The sequence below is a fragment of the Arabidopsis lyrata genome (assembly GCF_000004255.2).
Source record: "Arabidopsis lyrata subsp. lyrata unplaced genomic scaffold ARALYscaffold_8, whole genome shotgun sequence".
Classification (NCBI taxonomy): Eukaryota; Viridiplantae; Streptophyta; class Magnoliopsida; order Brassicales; family Brassicaceae; genus Arabidopsis; species Arabidopsis lyrata.
This window is the reverse complement of record NW_003302548.1, coordinates 17,784,890-17,801,707: the sequence shown is the minus strand read 5'-3', so window position 1 is coordinate 17,801,707 and position 16,818 is coordinate 17,784,890. Positions and strand designations below refer to the sequence as shown.

The following is a 16,818-nucleotide window of genomic DNA, read 5'->3' as shown; positions in this document are numbered from 1 at the left end:
AGAAACAATTAATATTGTCAATGCACGACAAATATTTGTAGTCAATAGTTTGATAACCTGAACAGAGGGTAATGTGAAAGTTTGTGTTGTTGAAATTATTCATTAGCACTAATTGTATTTGTATTTAACTAATAAAAAAATCTTCACAATCCTTGGGAGAAAATTATTTATTACGGTGAAGCAATATATCCTAGATACATAAAGAGTCCCTTTCGTGTGTATCTTTGATTTTATACGTTAAATAAAAAATCACTCAATATAGTTGATTTATTAACGAGTAACGATACTCACTAATGCTAATAATAGTCACGTTGTGTGATTAATTTGACTTTGACCATATTGAATACTACTAATCGACCGATTGAAAAAGAAACTGTACGAGGGGATGTGCTTTTAGTCAAATGGTTAAATCCATTTAACTCCGCTTTCTCTACCAGAGTTCGACTCCAGTAAATCGCGTTACTCCGCATAGTAGGGATTGACTATGAATCGGACCTTATCGATCCAAAAATGTAAAAAAAAATAAAATAAAAAATAAAAGAAACTGCATGAAAATTAAGTTCTTTCTGTTCTTTTTTTTTTGGTTTACAATAAATGTCAACAAAAAAAACCCAATAATATTAATTTAAGAAATAAGTAATGTAACCATATGAGACTTAATTTAAGTGGTAAAAGGATATAATTGACGAACACAGCAAAATTCAATTGAGTGATTCAAAAAAAAAAGCAAAAAAAGTACCAAAAATAGTTTTATCAAATATCTCCACATGAGAGCTCTCACTCTTTGCCTACAGCGAAACTCCTATGAGCAGTCCTCGAAACAGTTGCCTTACATGGAAGCAAAAAACTAGGCCATGAAACTTCACTCAAAACCCTTTTTTTTTTTTTCGTTTCGACTTTTCGATTTCGTGATTTCGTCTACTGTTGCTTGCATTCAGGAGGCCTCTCTCCTTGCTGACCATCGTTAAGCTGAGGTCTCCCTCCTTTCTGCCATTTGATTTCAAAAAGAATATTTATGAATCTATCTGATTATCACAAACATAACACACTGATTTGCCTAAGCTTATAAATATGCATGATAAGGATTCCACCAAGCTTATAAATATACATTCTGTCTACTAATATAATTCAGCTTCAGTCATATAAGTGTTCAAGTTTCTATGATTCACAGATTTATACATAATGAGCTTAATCAGTTAATTTCAGCAATCTTCCTAATTCATTTCCTTTTTTGACCAAATGTCAATAGTTTATGACCGTTGTATGATCCATTGGTGTCGGATTAACTAATTAACTCAGACAAATACTATCAGAAGGGAGGAAACTGGCTATGTACCTTGTGTAAGACTGACGGCTGCATAAACATTTAACACAATATCAAAAAGTTAGTAACCAAACTCAGAAAAGGCAATTCCATGACAGGAAGAAACAAAACAAGAGGAATTCAATACCTTCTTTTTGGTCTTGCTTACTTCTTCCTCCTCATCTTCATCATCGTCTTCTTCCTCATCTTCGTCTTCATCTTCTTCATCCTCATCCTCATCCTCATCGATATCATCTTCATCGTCATTGTCTATTTCAAACTCCTCTCCCTCAATAGCCTCACCAGTAAACCATGAGACAGCATGAGGTATAATCTTCTCCCGGATTGTAGAACTGCACGAAGCAAGGAATATTTGAAAATCAGATATTAAATAATTTATAACTTCACGACAAAAGATGCTAGCTAGAGCTTTTATACAGTTGGTAAAAAGATAGGCGGAAACAAATTAGATTGACAGAGTTTATTATGTTCAAGAAGACGAACCCAATGTCATAATCTTGTTCCATCAGATTCTGAAGTTCCTCGGCCTGCACCAAGAACAGATAACATTACTACAAACGTATAATCAAACATAGTCAAATAGGGCATGTCTTAAAACCAAATGATATCATACTCTTTCTTCGTCAATGTCTTCATCATCATCGGGAACTTGGGGAGGATTGAAGAAGTTGAAAAAGCTTTCACAATCTTCAGTTTTGGTAATTGGCTTGGCATTCTTTGCACCTTTCTTAGGCTTCTTCTTAAGAATCTTCTGAGTTAAGCATTTTCCAGGATACCAATCAATCTCCGTCCTGAGAGAAAGAACAAAGAAACAAAATAAAAGTTAGTGCATAGGTCAGCACAAGATTCCGCAGCTCAGAATGAAATATGCTACGGAACATTACAAAAGTGTTAACAGTTACCCAATAGCCTTCTCAAGCAGAGGCTCATCTTCATCAATCATATGATATGCCTTTGTTAATAGGGTGTTTTTGAAGTAAGGATTCTGGTCGAAGAAAAACTCAAGTTTGAATCCCTTTGGTTCTTCAATCTTGCACCACTTGATATCTTTAAGATATATAAGGGCTCCTTCATCACGCTCTGTGATCTGAAATCAAAGGATTTTAAACTCTGGTCAATTCTCATGGATATGATTAGGTAACTCTAAATGAACAATCATGTTGTAACACCAACCTCCTCAGAAATAACATCATTGTTTTTCAGAGCGGTCAGCCAGAAACTAGGGACTCCTTTCTCTGCAATCCAACGCGGTGAAATAAGCACATTTTTTTTTTAAGAATGCTTACAATTTACAAAGGCAAAGAGAGAGAGAGAGAGAGAGAGAGAGAGGGAGAATACCTTCTGCAGTTTTCTCATCTCCATGGTCCATCTTAGCATCATCTGGAGCCCCTTCAACTTCAGTAGCTCCATTCACAATATCATAACGCTGCACATTTCAGGTGTCAAGCAAGTTTCAAGAGAAATTCGAAAATAACTATAGCCAAAACAGTTGCAAATAAAGAAAATACAGGAAAACATACACAAGCCTCCTATAACTTTTATCTGTTTCCATTAAAAAATTTCTTATTTAGATAAGAGTAATTTACCTTGGTATACAAAGGCTGATATAACTTTTGATACTTGGCTTCAAGAGCAGCTCTCTCCTCGCGGAATTTCGTCTCTATTTCATCATGTTTGCCCTAAAAACGAAAAGAATTCTCAGATAATCATCAAAAGGATGCACATTACTTTAACAAATACAACATTCATCACTCTTGACTACACAACATTCTCATATAACCAAAAGCATACAAATAAACATTCAACATCACATTCACAAGGTACCATTATCAATCTACACTAATCCATCGAACAATAGTTTACATAGGTAACTTCAAGAACAACATAAACATCGAGCTCACAAAATGTGAATGGAAAATTTGCCAAACCTGAATCTCGCGTAAAACCTCAACACGTCTTCTGATTTTAGGAGTCAGATTCTCGAGCACATCGGAATGTTGTCCAGCTAGATTCTGCAACTTGTTCTGTGAATCAAACACATAAAACAATTACAAACAAATCTCCACAGAAACTATAAATCACGAAACCCCTAAATCGCATGTTCCTATAAGAGATAGAGAAACTCACCTTAAGAGCGTTGACAAGACCTGCTCGATCCTCATCTTTAAGAGCTGCAAACAAAAAACAAAGCTTCTAAAACTTTTGACTAAGAAGAAGCAAAGCCGCGGAAACAAAATCGGAGATATGAAATTACCAGCAGTGAGATTGCTGACATTGAAATTGTCCTTATCGTTGCTCATTTTCTGAAAATTTAGAGATCGAACTTGAAAGATTTGAGAAGAAAGAGGATTGATTCAGAGAGACTGTGTGAGGTTTGAAAAGTGGTGGAGAGATTGAGGAAGAAGAAGAAGAAGACTTGAGGTTTTTTTTTCTGGGTGGCGACTAAACGCAAAACGTGGCTTCCTCCTTTATAAATTAAAAACCTAACAACTGCCATTTTTTTTTTTTTTTCCTTCGCTGGCATTTTTATTTTTACTTTTTTTAATTCTTTAATTAAATTTGGACAAAAAGAAATTAAATATATCCATCGAATATGTTTAACGTATTAGTAATATAGTATTAACAAAATTTCGAAAAAAATAAAATAAAAAAGTTCGAAACATAGATCAAAAAATGTAAATGGCCAAAACAACCAATGCAAAATATGTGGCGGTTTTGCAAAAGGCTTTAAAACATTTTTGCCGTTTATCGCCAAACAGAGGAACAAGCGAAGATAAACTAGTACAGTGTATTACACAAGATATGATCGGTAACAAAGTGAGCTTAAAAGCTACGACGACAAAAGGCTAATGAATTATGCACTCTTGTCTTCTGTATCCTCTTCCTTAGGCTGGTTATCACTGGCATTAACTGTTTTATTCTCTGCATCTACGTAGCGACCAGTCATTGGATCAACAGGGCGTGTGTCTCGTGCTCCACCTTTACGTCCCATAGCCACCATTGGAGGAGGAGGAAGTAAACCGGATCTGAATAGGAGGCGTTGAACCGGGTCTGATGGCTGAGCACCAACAGATAACCAGTACCTGTACAGACCAAGAAAGGCAAACAAAATGTCCATTAATCAAATCTATATGCATCCTCTATTGAAACTAGTCATTCAGAACAAAAACTTCGATTGTATGACCAGGTTCTAAGTAATCTTGGCATGTGTTCTGCTACTATCCAGACGTCATAAACATAATTTTAGACGATTCTAATACTACATGACCATAGAATTACGCAAAAGAGGTTGTATAGGGTGAACAATTAGGAATATAAGTAAGTGTGTATACGAATAGAAAATCAACAGGTTCTTCATCTTACAGTAATAGGAAGCAATTCCAGAACTCAGAGCAGAAGTTCCATACAAAGACTCAAGAGTGGTTGAGTAGTTTCATTTGTTATATACTAAAACTTGTAGATGAATTTCCACAAATATTTCATTTTTTCCTTTCTTAAATGGGATTCAATGAGGTAGAAAATTGCTTCAACTAATGGTTGAATAGCACGAAGAGAAAGAAAGTGATCAAAACCAACCATGGGAAACATGTACATTCATTCACCTTTAGATAATAAAAACCATTCAAGACTGAACTCATCTCCTTTGTATCAGATCAAAAGACAGTTAACTATAACACAATGTTGACTACATAACAGTGCATTAAGATTACTAGAGGCAGCTAAAACGCTGAGTGATATCTAGAGCTAACTTTAGCAATTAACCAAAACACTTCAAATGCAGAAAACCCAAAAGTAGCCTAAATCATCTAGTGAAGCATTCACCATTCAGAGACCTCTTTCTGAGTAAATTCAACCCAAAAGCTACTTGATTTTATCGGAAAAGCATAAGAAAGTGGAGAATTAGATGAGAAAAAACATACTTAATTCGATCGAACTTGAGACCCATCCTCTTACCACCGTCCTGGCCTGAACACATAAACCAAGAGATGGTGTTGAAAAAAAAAAACAACGAAGAGAGTAATCGAAAATTCTATAAACAAACACAAAGGATACATTTTGTTTTGTTAATCACCTGGCAAAGGATTGAAGTAACCTAAGACCTCGAGATGCTTCCCGTCTCTTGGAGATCTGCTATCAGCGGCCATAACCCTAAAAAATGGCCGATTTTTGCATCCAAATCTCGATAATCTGATCCGCACAACCATGTTTCTCCTCCCTTTCTACCGGAAAAAAACGAAATGATCACCAAGAGAGATAGAGAGTGAGAGATTTCAATTTTGTTGATTTCGAAAACTCTGAATCGATAAATCTTTTAGGGTTTGGGTTCTGAATACGACGCCGTTTATTGAAGGATTCACTAAAAGACACAGAGATATTGGGCTTCAAAAATCACGAAGCCCATTAACATCAAGCCCAATGAAGATTTTTAAATCGTCCACCGCCACAAGACGGCCTTTTCCCGGCGAACGACAAGAAGAAGTTGAGCAAATCGGTACTGTTTGAGATTATTCTCCGGCGGAGACAATGGAATCTTCCGTCGCTCCGTTTCCTCACCGACGCACGCATCTCTCGAATCGGACTTATCGTTCTTTGCTTCATCACCTCTGCTCGAGTTTCGATCGGGAGCCTCGAGTTTCGCTTGCTACACCGGCCGTTCTTCACGAGCTGGTCTTAAGAACAGGTCAGTGTTCAATTCGAATTAAAATTTCTCAGGAATGTTCTGTGTTTGAATAGTATGATCCTATTTCTGATGCTATTTTGTGTGTTTCTGATAAAGAAATTGCTCCAGTGTCTCCGGGAGAAACTTGCAAACCACCGGAGAATCTATCAATGGTAGAATCAAAATCCAATGGAGTGTCTGTTGATTTAAGAGGTGAGAATTCGCAGGAAAAGAGTTTGATGCTTGGAGATGTTTTTGATGGAATTGACTTGCAAGATGCATCTGTTGGTATTAGACACACAGATTTTTTCGATAGCTTTGAGCTTATGATAAATGAAAATCCAGACTTTGTTCCAGAAAGTTGTGTGAATCTCTTTGAGGCATTGGATGTGAATGACTATGATGGTGATGGTATGGTTGCTTCACTAGATAATATCGCGAAACAACCGCTTGATTTTGTTCAAAATGTCGTGGAGAAGCCTAATATTTCAACTGAAAGTGATAAAAAGGTAGAGGAGGTTCCTAAATCTGCTGAATCTAATGAAGTTAAAAGTTCTGGATTTTTGGAAGCTTGTGATGAAACAGTTCAAAGAGAGATGGAATTGGAGAAACCTGTTGATAGTACTCCGGTTTTGGTAGATTCCGTGTCTCGGATAGTTGAAGATGATGATGTAGAAGAAGGAGAGATATCTGGGGATGATAATGATGATATGCTTGTAGAAGATGATGAACCAGTCGAAAGACATGAGGAGTGTCAGGTCTCACGAGATGGGATTGGTAACAGCCATCTCACAAGTCATGAGAGTTTTGGAAAAGAGCTTGGTGTTGAGGTATTGAATGTAGATAAAAGAATGGAATGTTATGTTGCTTGGGTGCTGATAAAATCTGACTTGTATTTTAACTTCTTATCTGCAGATGGATCCTGGAACCTCCATTAAAAAAAGGTCTGCGCCTTCTAAGGACGCAAAAGCCAGAAAGAGGGTAATGTAGTCTATGCATTTCTTTGACATATCATGGGGATATCTTGCAATCAATTTTTACTTATTGATAAGCTATTTCATGCAGGCAAAAGCTAGGAAGAAAAGAGCTAAAGAGCGTATAGCCCTTGGCGTGAAAAAGCTGAAACTGAAACCAGTAGCTCCAAAACCAAAGCCTATAAAGTATTGTCGACACTATCTCAAGGGACGGTGCCATGAGGTATGCAAAATGGCTCTGGATTCTGCATGTCTTTGGAATCTAAAATATTGTTCGCTTGTTTGCTGATGGCACTTGTTTTTCTTCTTTTGCAGGGAGATAAATGCAAATTTTCACATGATACAACACCGGAAACCAAATCTTCGGTAAGATTACTTTTTCAAGACATATACTTATTTTCTGAACTGTATACATCAGCAATCATTTTGATAAAAGTGGAATCTCTTATTCATGTCTTCTTGTTGTTTCAGGCTTGCTGCTACTTTGCAACCCAATCATGTATGAAAGGAGATGATTGTCCTTTCGACCATGATCTCTCCAAATACCCTTGCAATAATTTCATTATTAAAGGTTTCTGCCACAGGGGTGATAGTTGTTTGTTTTCACACAAGGTAAAAAATCAATCTCGGTCTTCTCGTGATTCTTCTTCCAGAGTCTAATAATTTATTGATCTTTTGATCCTAATATACTAATCTTCAATTAACAGGGTACTCCACAATCTGCTTCAGACACGCCGAGTGCAAATGTAACAGCCTCATCAACTAACATCACTGCAGCGTCGTTCTCTCCTCAGAAAACAAACAAACAATCCGTGAGAGAGGCAATAGCCAAATTACCGGGAATCCAAGCAAGAGTTTCAAGCTCTGTTGGGTTTTTGAAGCCCTTGAGTCAATCTAACCATAGAAACCCATCTGATGCATTATCTCCAAAGATCAATGAACCTGTAACGCATCCCCAGGTTCTTCCTTTGAGAAAACCATCCGTTGCTCCAAAGGGTATGAGTTTTCTCTCTTTAGACAAAACCTTCCAAGAGGATACGGTGAAAGTGTCTCCTGCGTCCAAGCGAAACACAGACAACTCTGATAATCAGACATTGAAGCAGTCACAACTGGGAAGCTCTCTTCCTCTGGTGCCTCCAAAAGGAATCAGTTTCTTATCATTTGCATCAGAGGAACCAAAAACTCTGAATCGAGAGCCTCAAGAACCATCAAGTAGTAGAAATCTCAAGACAACTCCTAGCTCACACATTCAAAGTTCTCTACTCTCAGCAATGAAACTAGCTGCAGAATTCGAATCCGCTAAAGTTGAAAGACGGAACAATGATCCAACAGAAGCTGTAAATAAGAGCAATGTTACTACTGTTAACACGACAGTAACCAGAAACTCAGGGAACATATCTTCCAAGATTCTCGAGTTCTTGTCGAGCTTTAGCCAAGGCAAAAACTGATCTTTATTTGGTTTTTGAGATAAGATATACTCCCTCTGTTTTTTAAAAGTTGTCGTTTTAAGTGTATTTGGACAAATTAAGAAAAGATATACAATGACTATATTAACCTCATAAAAATGACAAGTAATTATTTACAAATAATTTGTGTTCAATAAAATAAGGGTAATTTGGGTAGTTATTGGCATAAATTACATTATTACCTTAAAACGACAACTAATTTAAAACAAAAAAAGCTCTAAAACGACAACTATTCGAAAACGGAGGGAGTATACTTTATGTAGATGAAACAGAGCAGCAATATTTAAAGCTTTGATCTCTCGTGAAATTAGATACATTTGAATGTAGATAATTATTGCATTGATCTATGAATTACAGAATTAGGTTTATTTTTCACTCAAACTCCAATTCTCATAATTGCACTAAAGCCCTCAAAAGTATCATACTTTATACGATTGTACTCATTATTTTGATTCTATCCCGTGTTTAAAAAATCGCTAGGCGCTAGTCGGGCGGTGAGGGTGCGCCTAGCGCCTAGCAAGAAAATCGGGGATTACATGGGGATTAATGGGGGATTAGTTTTAGGGCTATTTAATGTTTTAAAAACATATTAATCCATTATAATTAAGAATTTTATATAATATTGTTTTAAAAATTATATTAAACACATGAAAACAAGATTTTAATTTCAAATTTATGATTTTTATACAAATTACGAACATAAGTAAGACGTTTTGAATTTTAGATTAAAAAAAAAAAAAAAAAAAATGGGCTAGGCGCCGTCTAGGCGGGCTAGGCGGCCGCCTAGGCGGTCTAGGCAGACGAAAAATCGGATCTCCGATTTTTCTCACCGATTTGGACAAAATCGCCGCGGTGCTCCTCCGATCAGCGCCTAGGCGGCTAGGCGGCCGATTTTTAGAACAAGGATTCTATCCATCAAGGGAAAATTCCCATTAAAGTTTATGAACTTTTCATTAATTTTGAGATTAATATAAAGTTATAAATCCAGAGGTTTTTAATACTTTACATGTAAATTCACTAATTTTATTTGTTTTCTAGTTTCTAAAAAGCACACTTTAATGATGTTATTATCTATAGATGATTGGTCCACCCATACACATAGGCATTGTAAATTAATAAAAGATTTTTATAATTTTTTTATTAATTTAAATTGTGACTTTGTTATTACTAGTTCTAAAATATAATATGCATGATGGACATGAGTAAAAAATAATATTTCAAAAGTATTTAAAGATTAGATTACTAATAATGAGTTAGTAACCCAATACAATTTAGAATCTTCAAAGCCAAGGCAAAGATGTGATGAAAGCTCCAAAGCTAGCTAGTAAGAGAGGGAGCTCAAGATGAGCAAATGCATACGAGAACATGGTTTTGATGCATGCACTTTTTTCTCCCATAGAGACCAATATATGGTAGTATCACTTATACTTGAACCCTGTTAAAAACAAAATCAAAACAAAGCCACAAATCAACAAACTAGTAGATTGAAGGAGAGTTTTAGAAATGAAAATGAAAACTCTGTATACGATGAACTACATAGGTCACTTGTATACCTTCGCTTCTTCACAACATTCTTGAAATCTTCATCATATTTTACTGCCAAACACATGTTTGTATACTCACACACATGAGTACTTTCTCGAGAAAAAGCGAACAACTAAACATATTGAAAGCTTTTCTTGATTTTCTACTTAACACAAGACTTAAACTTTACAAAGACACAACACTTGTATATATCTTCCCTAAAACAATAGAACAATTTAAAACAGATTGAAACCAAAACTTTCATGATTTCTACTAAACTTAAACTTAACAACAAAGGTTGAGATATCCAACTAATTCTGAGATAATGTACCTTGTTGTTCGGGTTTTGGCCTGCAGAAGCAGTGCGCAATCTCTCTACATAAAACATTGTGGACCTTAGCTTGAAAGATCTTTGTCTGGTTATCATCATCACAAGGATCCTTGACTACAAATGTGATGAAGTAGATGTATCCGCTACCTAAGTGAACATTAACTTTCTCAACCTCAACAAACTCAAAACTCGTCCTCGGTACATCAAACACATTATTCAAGAATGTATTGGATATGCATTACAAAACACAAACCAAATCCACATTCTAACAAAAAGTGTGACTGAGTCAGAGTTTTGTCACTTCACCTCTCTTTTGTTGTAATCTTTCAATGGCTTCCTCAGCTAATCTACCAAAATACTCTCTATCAGTTTCTGGTTTTTTAGTTGCATTGCTCTCATCGAGAAGCGACGGGTAGAAATCGAAAAGGACACGGAACATTGAGAAATCGACGTCAAAGCCCTGGCTCTTCTTGATCTGATCGTTGATAAGATAAAACTCTTCATCTCTTGTGTAGTTTTGAACATATCTACCTCTTTCCCTCTGATCTTCTCCAAGAAACGTTTCGCCTTCTTTGGTTCAGCTCCAGGAGGATACATTGAAGTGGCGAGGACACATCTTGAATCAAACGGATCACTGCAGATTTCGTAATCAATCGTCATCTTCTTGCCTTTGATCAACGAACCAGGAACCCTAATTTTGAAATTTAAGCTGCCACATCAGCTATCGTATTTAAAAATATATCTATCAAGCCACGTCACCAAGCTTAAATCTCATGCGTCCCCTTTGGCTTGATAATGCTTCTTCGATTATTTTTGCAAATTTAATACCAAGCACTAAAAACAAATTAGAAACAGTCATACAGATGCCTCTTTAGCTTCTATTCTAAATCTAAAGAATATTATTTTAAGAACTTTGAGTTGGTCTTCCTTTGTTTAGTTTTGCGATGAACATGTAGCGGAATCAAAAAATTTTATGAGAGCGGTTGTAGCTTGATGGGTAGATTTCGCTGTCGAGGAGTTAGTGATGCATAAAAGAAGATATTCAGACGACAGAAATCCCAATTTCATGGTCAGAGAAAATGGAGACACTCAAATTCACGGTAGTACGCTCAAACCCTAATTGATATATTTAGTTAAACCGTCTTTGTATGCATAGTTAGGAGTAACGTAGTTTTAATATTCATATGTTTGTTAAATTGTTCCATTTTACTAGCATCTAAGCTCTATAGAATGTTTTTGATTTTCTTTAACTGAGGTTGTTCATATTTTTTAGTTTCTCTCGGGTTGAAGTCAGAGACTGTTTCTTAACAATTCGACAGGAAGAGTCGGGAGGAAAATGCGCGCACACGATGAAGGAGGCAGAGGAAAGCTATTAGAGAGATGGAGAAGAAGGAAACGATTCATTGTTGGATCCGGATATGCTTGCCGCAGATGATGGCGTCATTAAGGTCTGCTTCTCTGTCTCTTATGTGTGTTTGCTCGATTTGATTTTTTACTTCATTTTTATATTTCTGTTTTGATTTCGTGGTATCAAGAGCTTGATGGGATAAAGAGGAGATTGAAAGAGATGGAGGAAGAAGCTGATGCGCTGCGCGATATGCAAGCCAAAGCCCAAAAATAAATGGAAGCTATTCAAGGTTTGTAGCTCTTTCGTTTCTTTGCTTCTGTGTTTTCAAGAAATTGATGAATATGTTTGCTTGAAACTATCGTTGAATTCGATATACTGGGACTCTGTTGATTGTCTATAATACTTATACGAAAGTGAAGTTTTGTTGGTTTTATGCTGTTGCGGAGAGTCTTCTTGACGGCTTAGAGGTACTATTTAGTTGATGTCTGATCTCATTAAAAGATTTGATAGCTCTTACCAAGTTTAGTAATTTTTTCTTTGTCATTCAAAGGATTGTAAGAAGACTTTTTCACTGCATTTTGTTTGGGAGTGTTAAGCAATTACTACGTGACTGTCCTGGGTTTGATTTATTCCATATTCGGTTTGAATAATAATTATGATGGTGGTGATTTTGGCTTTGTTGCATAGGTAGGATTGAAAAGCTTATCATGATGGTGTTGAATTCTTGTCGCTTCGCTCTGTTTCAGGTCGGACCTTCTTGATCTTCTCCATCAAGCTCCAGGTCCGTTCCCTCTCTTCTCTCAAGTTCTCTGTTTTCATTCTCTTCTTCACTCTCTATTTTGTTTCTTTTTATTTAGTGTGAAAGCAAGAGAATGTTTTAAAAAACTTAGAGAGATAACAACTGAAAAGTCTTCTTGACATAGTTATATTAGCCTACTCACTATATTCTTCTTTTGTGAGCTGCTTTGCCATCACTTGACAGATTTTTTTCGTAACACCCATCCGTTTATCTTCGATCAATTTCTTTACCAATTTCTCTCCTTTGCAGGCAACTAATTGCAGATTTCTGTGCATAGTCTCTGTCTTTTTGCTTCCTTTGATGATTTTTGACTTATCACACAAAGGTAGGTCTCTTGCTTCTTCCTTGTTGTTGTTAATGTTATAATTGAATAACTCGTTAGTGACTGGCATGAGAGCCACAACAGGTTGTATTCTAACAATGGCTCTCAAATCGTCATCTTCAATCTCAGTCAAATGAGTGAAGCAAAAAGACCGTGTTAGAGTCTGGTTTAGCTTTTAGAGATTGTCTTAGTTGCTATTTCCAGTTCCTTGTTCTGTCTCTCAACTGTTATTTGATAAGGACCCTAAGCGCCTAGCAGTTTTTAAATCAGGGGAGTCCTGCAAAAATAAGGTTAGGACTCAGAGAGAAAAAGCCGAGGACTTGAGATAGAGTTAAATCATCAAACTAGTAAGGGTTTGTCATCCTTAAGGCAAACGAATTCATTTTTAGAGATTGTAGCACACAGAAAGGAGCAAAGAAAGGACCACACCTTAACGAAAGGCCATCATAATAATGATTTCAAATTGAGCAATAAAAGAGAAATCTGGCAACGTGAAAACTCTCAATTTCATATCATTTTGGTTCCATTTTAGGGTTTTATATGGAAAACAAAATTATTGACAAATGTAAATAGTTCAAGTTATGTTTTTCCGGGGTCGAGTTTATTGGTTTCTCGATGCCTCAGTATTCGTTTTTTATCATCTACTTCCCCGTTTCGTTAGATACTCTGTTTTCTAATATTCGTTGTACCAAACTTTCCTCTCCCCAACCCAACTCTTATTGACGTTCGAGACTAGAGTTTTCTATGTTCTTCAACCAACGATTTTGAACACAAACAAACTTTATGAATTCACCATATAAAGTAAAAGTTAAAAAGAATTTAGACTTTTGGATTTCCGGTACTAGACTGAAAAAATTAAGGACGCATCAAAAGATAAGCAGGATTGTCACTAAATGGAAGAACTTTTCTGAGCACTAGAGTTGGGGACAAGAAGCGAGAAAGATTTAGATGGTTTGGAACAGTTGACAACAATCAACAAACATAAAAATATGTCTGAGACTCGACTATTAAACAAGGACAAAGTTTAAATACCGACGACTTACATAAGAAATACTACTAGTCAATGCCAAAAGGCATTGGCATACATTTTCCTATTGGGATCAAGACCAGCTCGGAGTGAACCTATCGGGATCAAGACCAGCTCCAGTTCGATTGAAGACAAAGGGGACTCCAGGCAATGCTTCATCTTCAGGACCAGGTCGAGAAAAGACAATCGGTGGTTTATCAAATTCATAACGCATGGGAGACGGAGGTTGCACTTCAACAGATTCAATCTCTGCAACGCATCACAGTAAAACATGTAGCTAAATGAACATCCAAAGCACAAGAAAAACGAATCTTGATTAAAGCTTTTTAGGTGATAAAGAAGAAATCACCTTCGTCCGTGGGCTTGACCCTGAATATAAAAGTATGAAACCGTGTTCCGCGACGCCACACATTTGCTTGATAGATTTTAGACTCTGGAGGGGACGAGGCCATATCTGTAGCCCAGAATGTTAACCAGCAGGTAAGACCGCTGGTAAATTGGTAATTTGCTTCAACATGCTCCACAAACACAAGTTTTGTTCCATGAGCTTCGTTGTGTTTCTCGATAGCAGTGAGTGTCATCTCACGGATCAATTCAGCATTGCTTTGTGTCTCGCTGATTTGGTCTGTCGAATTATCCATTGGTCTACTACGGAATAGGTAATCAAATTGCTCCCATTTTATCGAGAAACCCTAATTTTAAGCAAAACAGGTTCCAAATCAGATTTCAAATCTCAACCCTAACTACAGAGAAATCTAGAGTTTTTTTTTTATTACCTGAGTTTTCTCAAATTGATAGTGAAACAACAAATACTGTCGTAAGTATTCGTCATCTTCCCCTTTTCCCCACTTGACCACGCGCTGTTTGGAGGACGATTTGGATCCTTGGCAATCTTTGTCCAACTTCGGAATCTTTTGAGGCCGGCGACAGTTAACCTCCATCAAAACAGAGTCCGCCATGATTAGATCGGAACCCTTAGCGAGAAAAAATTATCTTCTCATTGTTTGCGCTGCACAGATACATAAATAAATAAAACACCCGCCGAACTAAAAAAGTAGAACGCAAAAAGCCTGCTAAGAGTCTAATGGGCCGATCCTAGCCCGTTTGTCTCTTCGTGTCAGGCTGAATGTGACATAGGTAGGACGGAGAACACATAGGTAGATACGTCAACACCCAATATCAATATGATTAATAAAATAAAATAATGTTTAAATTTGTAAATTAAATGGTTGTGCCGCTCTTTCGATAAGCGGTTGAATGAGACAAATATCTGTTTGATTCCAAAAACTGATAGACCAAGAAAAATGACGGAGTTCCGACCAATTAGCTTGTGTAATGTAAGTTACAAAGTTATTTCAAAGGTCCTTAGCTCCCGTCTTAAAAAACTTCTTCCGGAATTAATTTCCGAGACTCAATCTGCCTTTGTGTCAGGAAGACTTATTACGGACAACATTCTTATAGCGCAAGAAAATTTTCATGCTCTCCGAACCAGTCCGGCATGCAAGAAAAAGTTTATGGCTATAAAGACGGACATGAGTAAAGCATACGATCAGGTAGAGTGGTCCTTTTTACAAGCCCTAATGCTCAAAATGGGCTTCGCTCAGAAATGGGTAGATTTAATCTCTTTTTGCATTTCATCAGTCTCTTATAAAGTTCTTTTGAATGGAGCACCGAGAGGGTCCATTAAACCGACGAGGGGAATTCGACAAGGAGACCCTATTTCTCCTTTTCTGTTTATTTTGTGTACCGAAGCTCTGGTGGCTAACCTCAAAGAAGCAGAATGGCATGGTCGCATACAAGGTCTTCAAATCTCCCGAGCTAGTCCTTCTACTTCACATCTCCTTTTTGCGGACGATATCTTATTTTTTTGCAAAGCTGACCCTGTTCAAGGTGGAGAGATCATCAAAATTCTCCGCACGTATGGCGAGGCTTCGGGACAACAGTTAAATACTGCGAAGTCCTCAGTGATGTTTGGTCATGACGTTGATAATAGTACCCGGAATATTATTAAAGAGACCCTGGGCATTCATAAGGACGGGGGTATGGGTTCGTACTTGGGATTACCGGAGCAAATTCATGGCTCCAAAATCCAAGTTTTTTCTTTTGTTCGAGATAGACTTCAAAAAAGATTAAATACATGGTCCGCTAAATTCTTGTCTAAAGGAGGTAAAGAGGTCCTCATAAAATCAGTGGCCCAAGCTCTTCCGACATATGTTATGTCGTGTTTCCTTCTTCCTAAGGCTATTCGTTCAAAATTGAGCAGTGCCATAGCGAACTTTTGGTGGAAAACAAATGAAAATAGTAATGGCCTACATTGGATTGCCTGGGATAAACTTTGTACCCCACATTCTGAAGGTGGCCTAGGCTTTAGAACGCTTGAAGTATTTAATCTTGTCCTATTAGCAAAACAACTCTGGCGTCTCATCTGGTACCCAAACTCCCTCTTGAGTAGGGTCCTGAGGGGCAGATATTACCGCTTTAGTGATCCTCAACACATAGGGAATTCTAACCGTCCCTCCTATGGATGGAGGAGTATCATGGCGGCCAAACCGCTCCTTCTGTCGGGTCTTCGAAGAACCATTGGCTCTGGAATGCTAACCCGGGTATGGGAAGATCCGTGGATCCCTACTATCCCTGCGAGACCCGCCAAAAGTATTCTTAACATACGAGATCCTCATCTATATGTTAATGACCTCATTGATCAAACCACAAAGATGTGGAAACTTGACCGTCTTCAAACATTGATCGACCCTGCGGATATCCCTCTGATCTTAGGGATTCGACCAAGTCGCACGTACCTTAGTGATTGCTTTAGTTGGAACCACACTAAATCCGGGAATTACACTGTAAAATCCGGTTATTGGGCCGCGAGAGTTTTATCTCGTCCTACTTGTGACCTCCCTTTTCAGGGACCGGGTGTTTCAACACTACAAGCACAAGTATGGAAGCTTAAAACTATGCGGAAGCTTATGCATTTCGCGTGGCAATGTATCTCGGGATGTCTAGCCACATCCCAAAGACTTGTAAACCGTCATATTGGTAC

The 16,818-nt window shown here is 37.3% G+C and overlaps 4 protein-coding genes and 1 long non-coding RNA gene across 6 annotated transcripts; 2 read left to right on the top strand and 3 right to left on the bottom strand.

The window, feature by feature from the left end:
- Positions 1-637: 637 nt before the first annotated feature.
- LOC9300565 (nucleosome assembly protein 1;3) lies at positions 638-3,791 on the bottom strand. Its single transcript, XM_002864443.2, has 12 exons — positions 3,579-3,791; positions 3,452-3,495; positions 3,253-3,348; positions 2,911-3,003; positions 2,663-2,750; positions 2,498-2,559; positions 2,227-2,411; positions 1,938-2,115; positions 1,808-1,851; positions 1,452-1,656; positions 1,337-1,354; positions 638-987 (listed from the first exon to the last, which is right to left on the bottom strand). Exons 1-12 carry the CDS (start codon positions 3,622-3,624, stop codon positions 919-921), a joined length of 1,128 nt encoding a protein of 375 aa, XP_002864489.1. The 5' UTR covers positions 3,625-3,791; the 3' UTR covers positions 638-918.
- A 127-nt stretch (positions 3,792-3,918) lies between these two features.
- Positions 3,919-5,625, bottom strand: LOC9302248 (30S ribosomal protein S16-2, chloroplastic/mitochondrial). The gene is made up of 3 exons (XM_002864442.2): positions 5,397-5,625; positions 5,245-5,290; positions 3,919-4,407 (listed from the first exon to the last, which is right to left on the bottom strand). The coding sequence occupies exons 1-3, from the start codon at positions 5,527-5,529 to the stop codon at positions 4,179-4,181; spliced, it is 408 nt and encodes a 135-aa protein (XP_002864488.1). The 5' UTR covers positions 5,530-5,625; the 3' UTR covers positions 3,919-4,178.
- Positions 5,626-5,768: 143 nt separating this feature from the next.
- Positions 5,769-8,792, top strand: LOC9300564 (zinc finger CCCH domain-containing protein 65). Its single transcript, XM_002866127.2, has 8 exons — positions 5,769-6,005; positions 6,102-6,814; positions 6,900-6,965; positions 7,050-7,181; positions 7,274-7,324; positions 7,430-7,570; positions 7,666-8,434; positions 8,672-8,792. The coding sequence occupies exons 1-7, from the start codon at positions 5,849-5,851 to the stop codon at positions 8,404-8,406; spliced, it is 2,001 nt and encodes a 666-aa protein (XP_002866173.1). The 5' UTR covers positions 5,769-5,848; the 3' UTR covers positions 8,407-8,434; positions 8,672-8,792.
- A 2,256-nt stretch (positions 8,793-11,048) lies between these two features.
- On the top strand, positions 11,049-12,757 carry LOC110225675. Of its 2 annotated transcripts, XR_002329899.1 has the most exons (5): positions 11,049-11,379; positions 11,553-11,727; positions 11,815-11,916; positions 12,315-12,408; positions 12,676-12,757. It is a non-coding gene; the product is annotated as an uncharacterized LOC110225675 (long non-coding RNA). The 2 variants fall into 2 exon arrangements; XR_002329898.1 differs by having other exon boundaries at positions 11,054-11,727.
- An 862-nt stretch (positions 12,758-13,619) lies between these two features.
- LOC9300562 lies at positions 13,620-14,783 on the bottom strand. Its single transcript, XM_002864440.2, has 3 exons — positions 14,552-14,783; positions 14,125-14,467; positions 13,620-14,024 (listed from the first exon to the last, which is right to left on the bottom strand). The coding sequence occupies exons 1-3, from the start codon at positions 14,732-14,734 to the stop codon at positions 13,849-13,851; spliced, it is 702 nt and encodes a 233-aa protein (XP_002864486.1). The 5' UTR covers positions 14,735-14,783; the 3' UTR covers positions 13,620-13,848.
- Between the last annotated feature and the right edge of the window lie 2,035 nt (positions 14,784-16,818).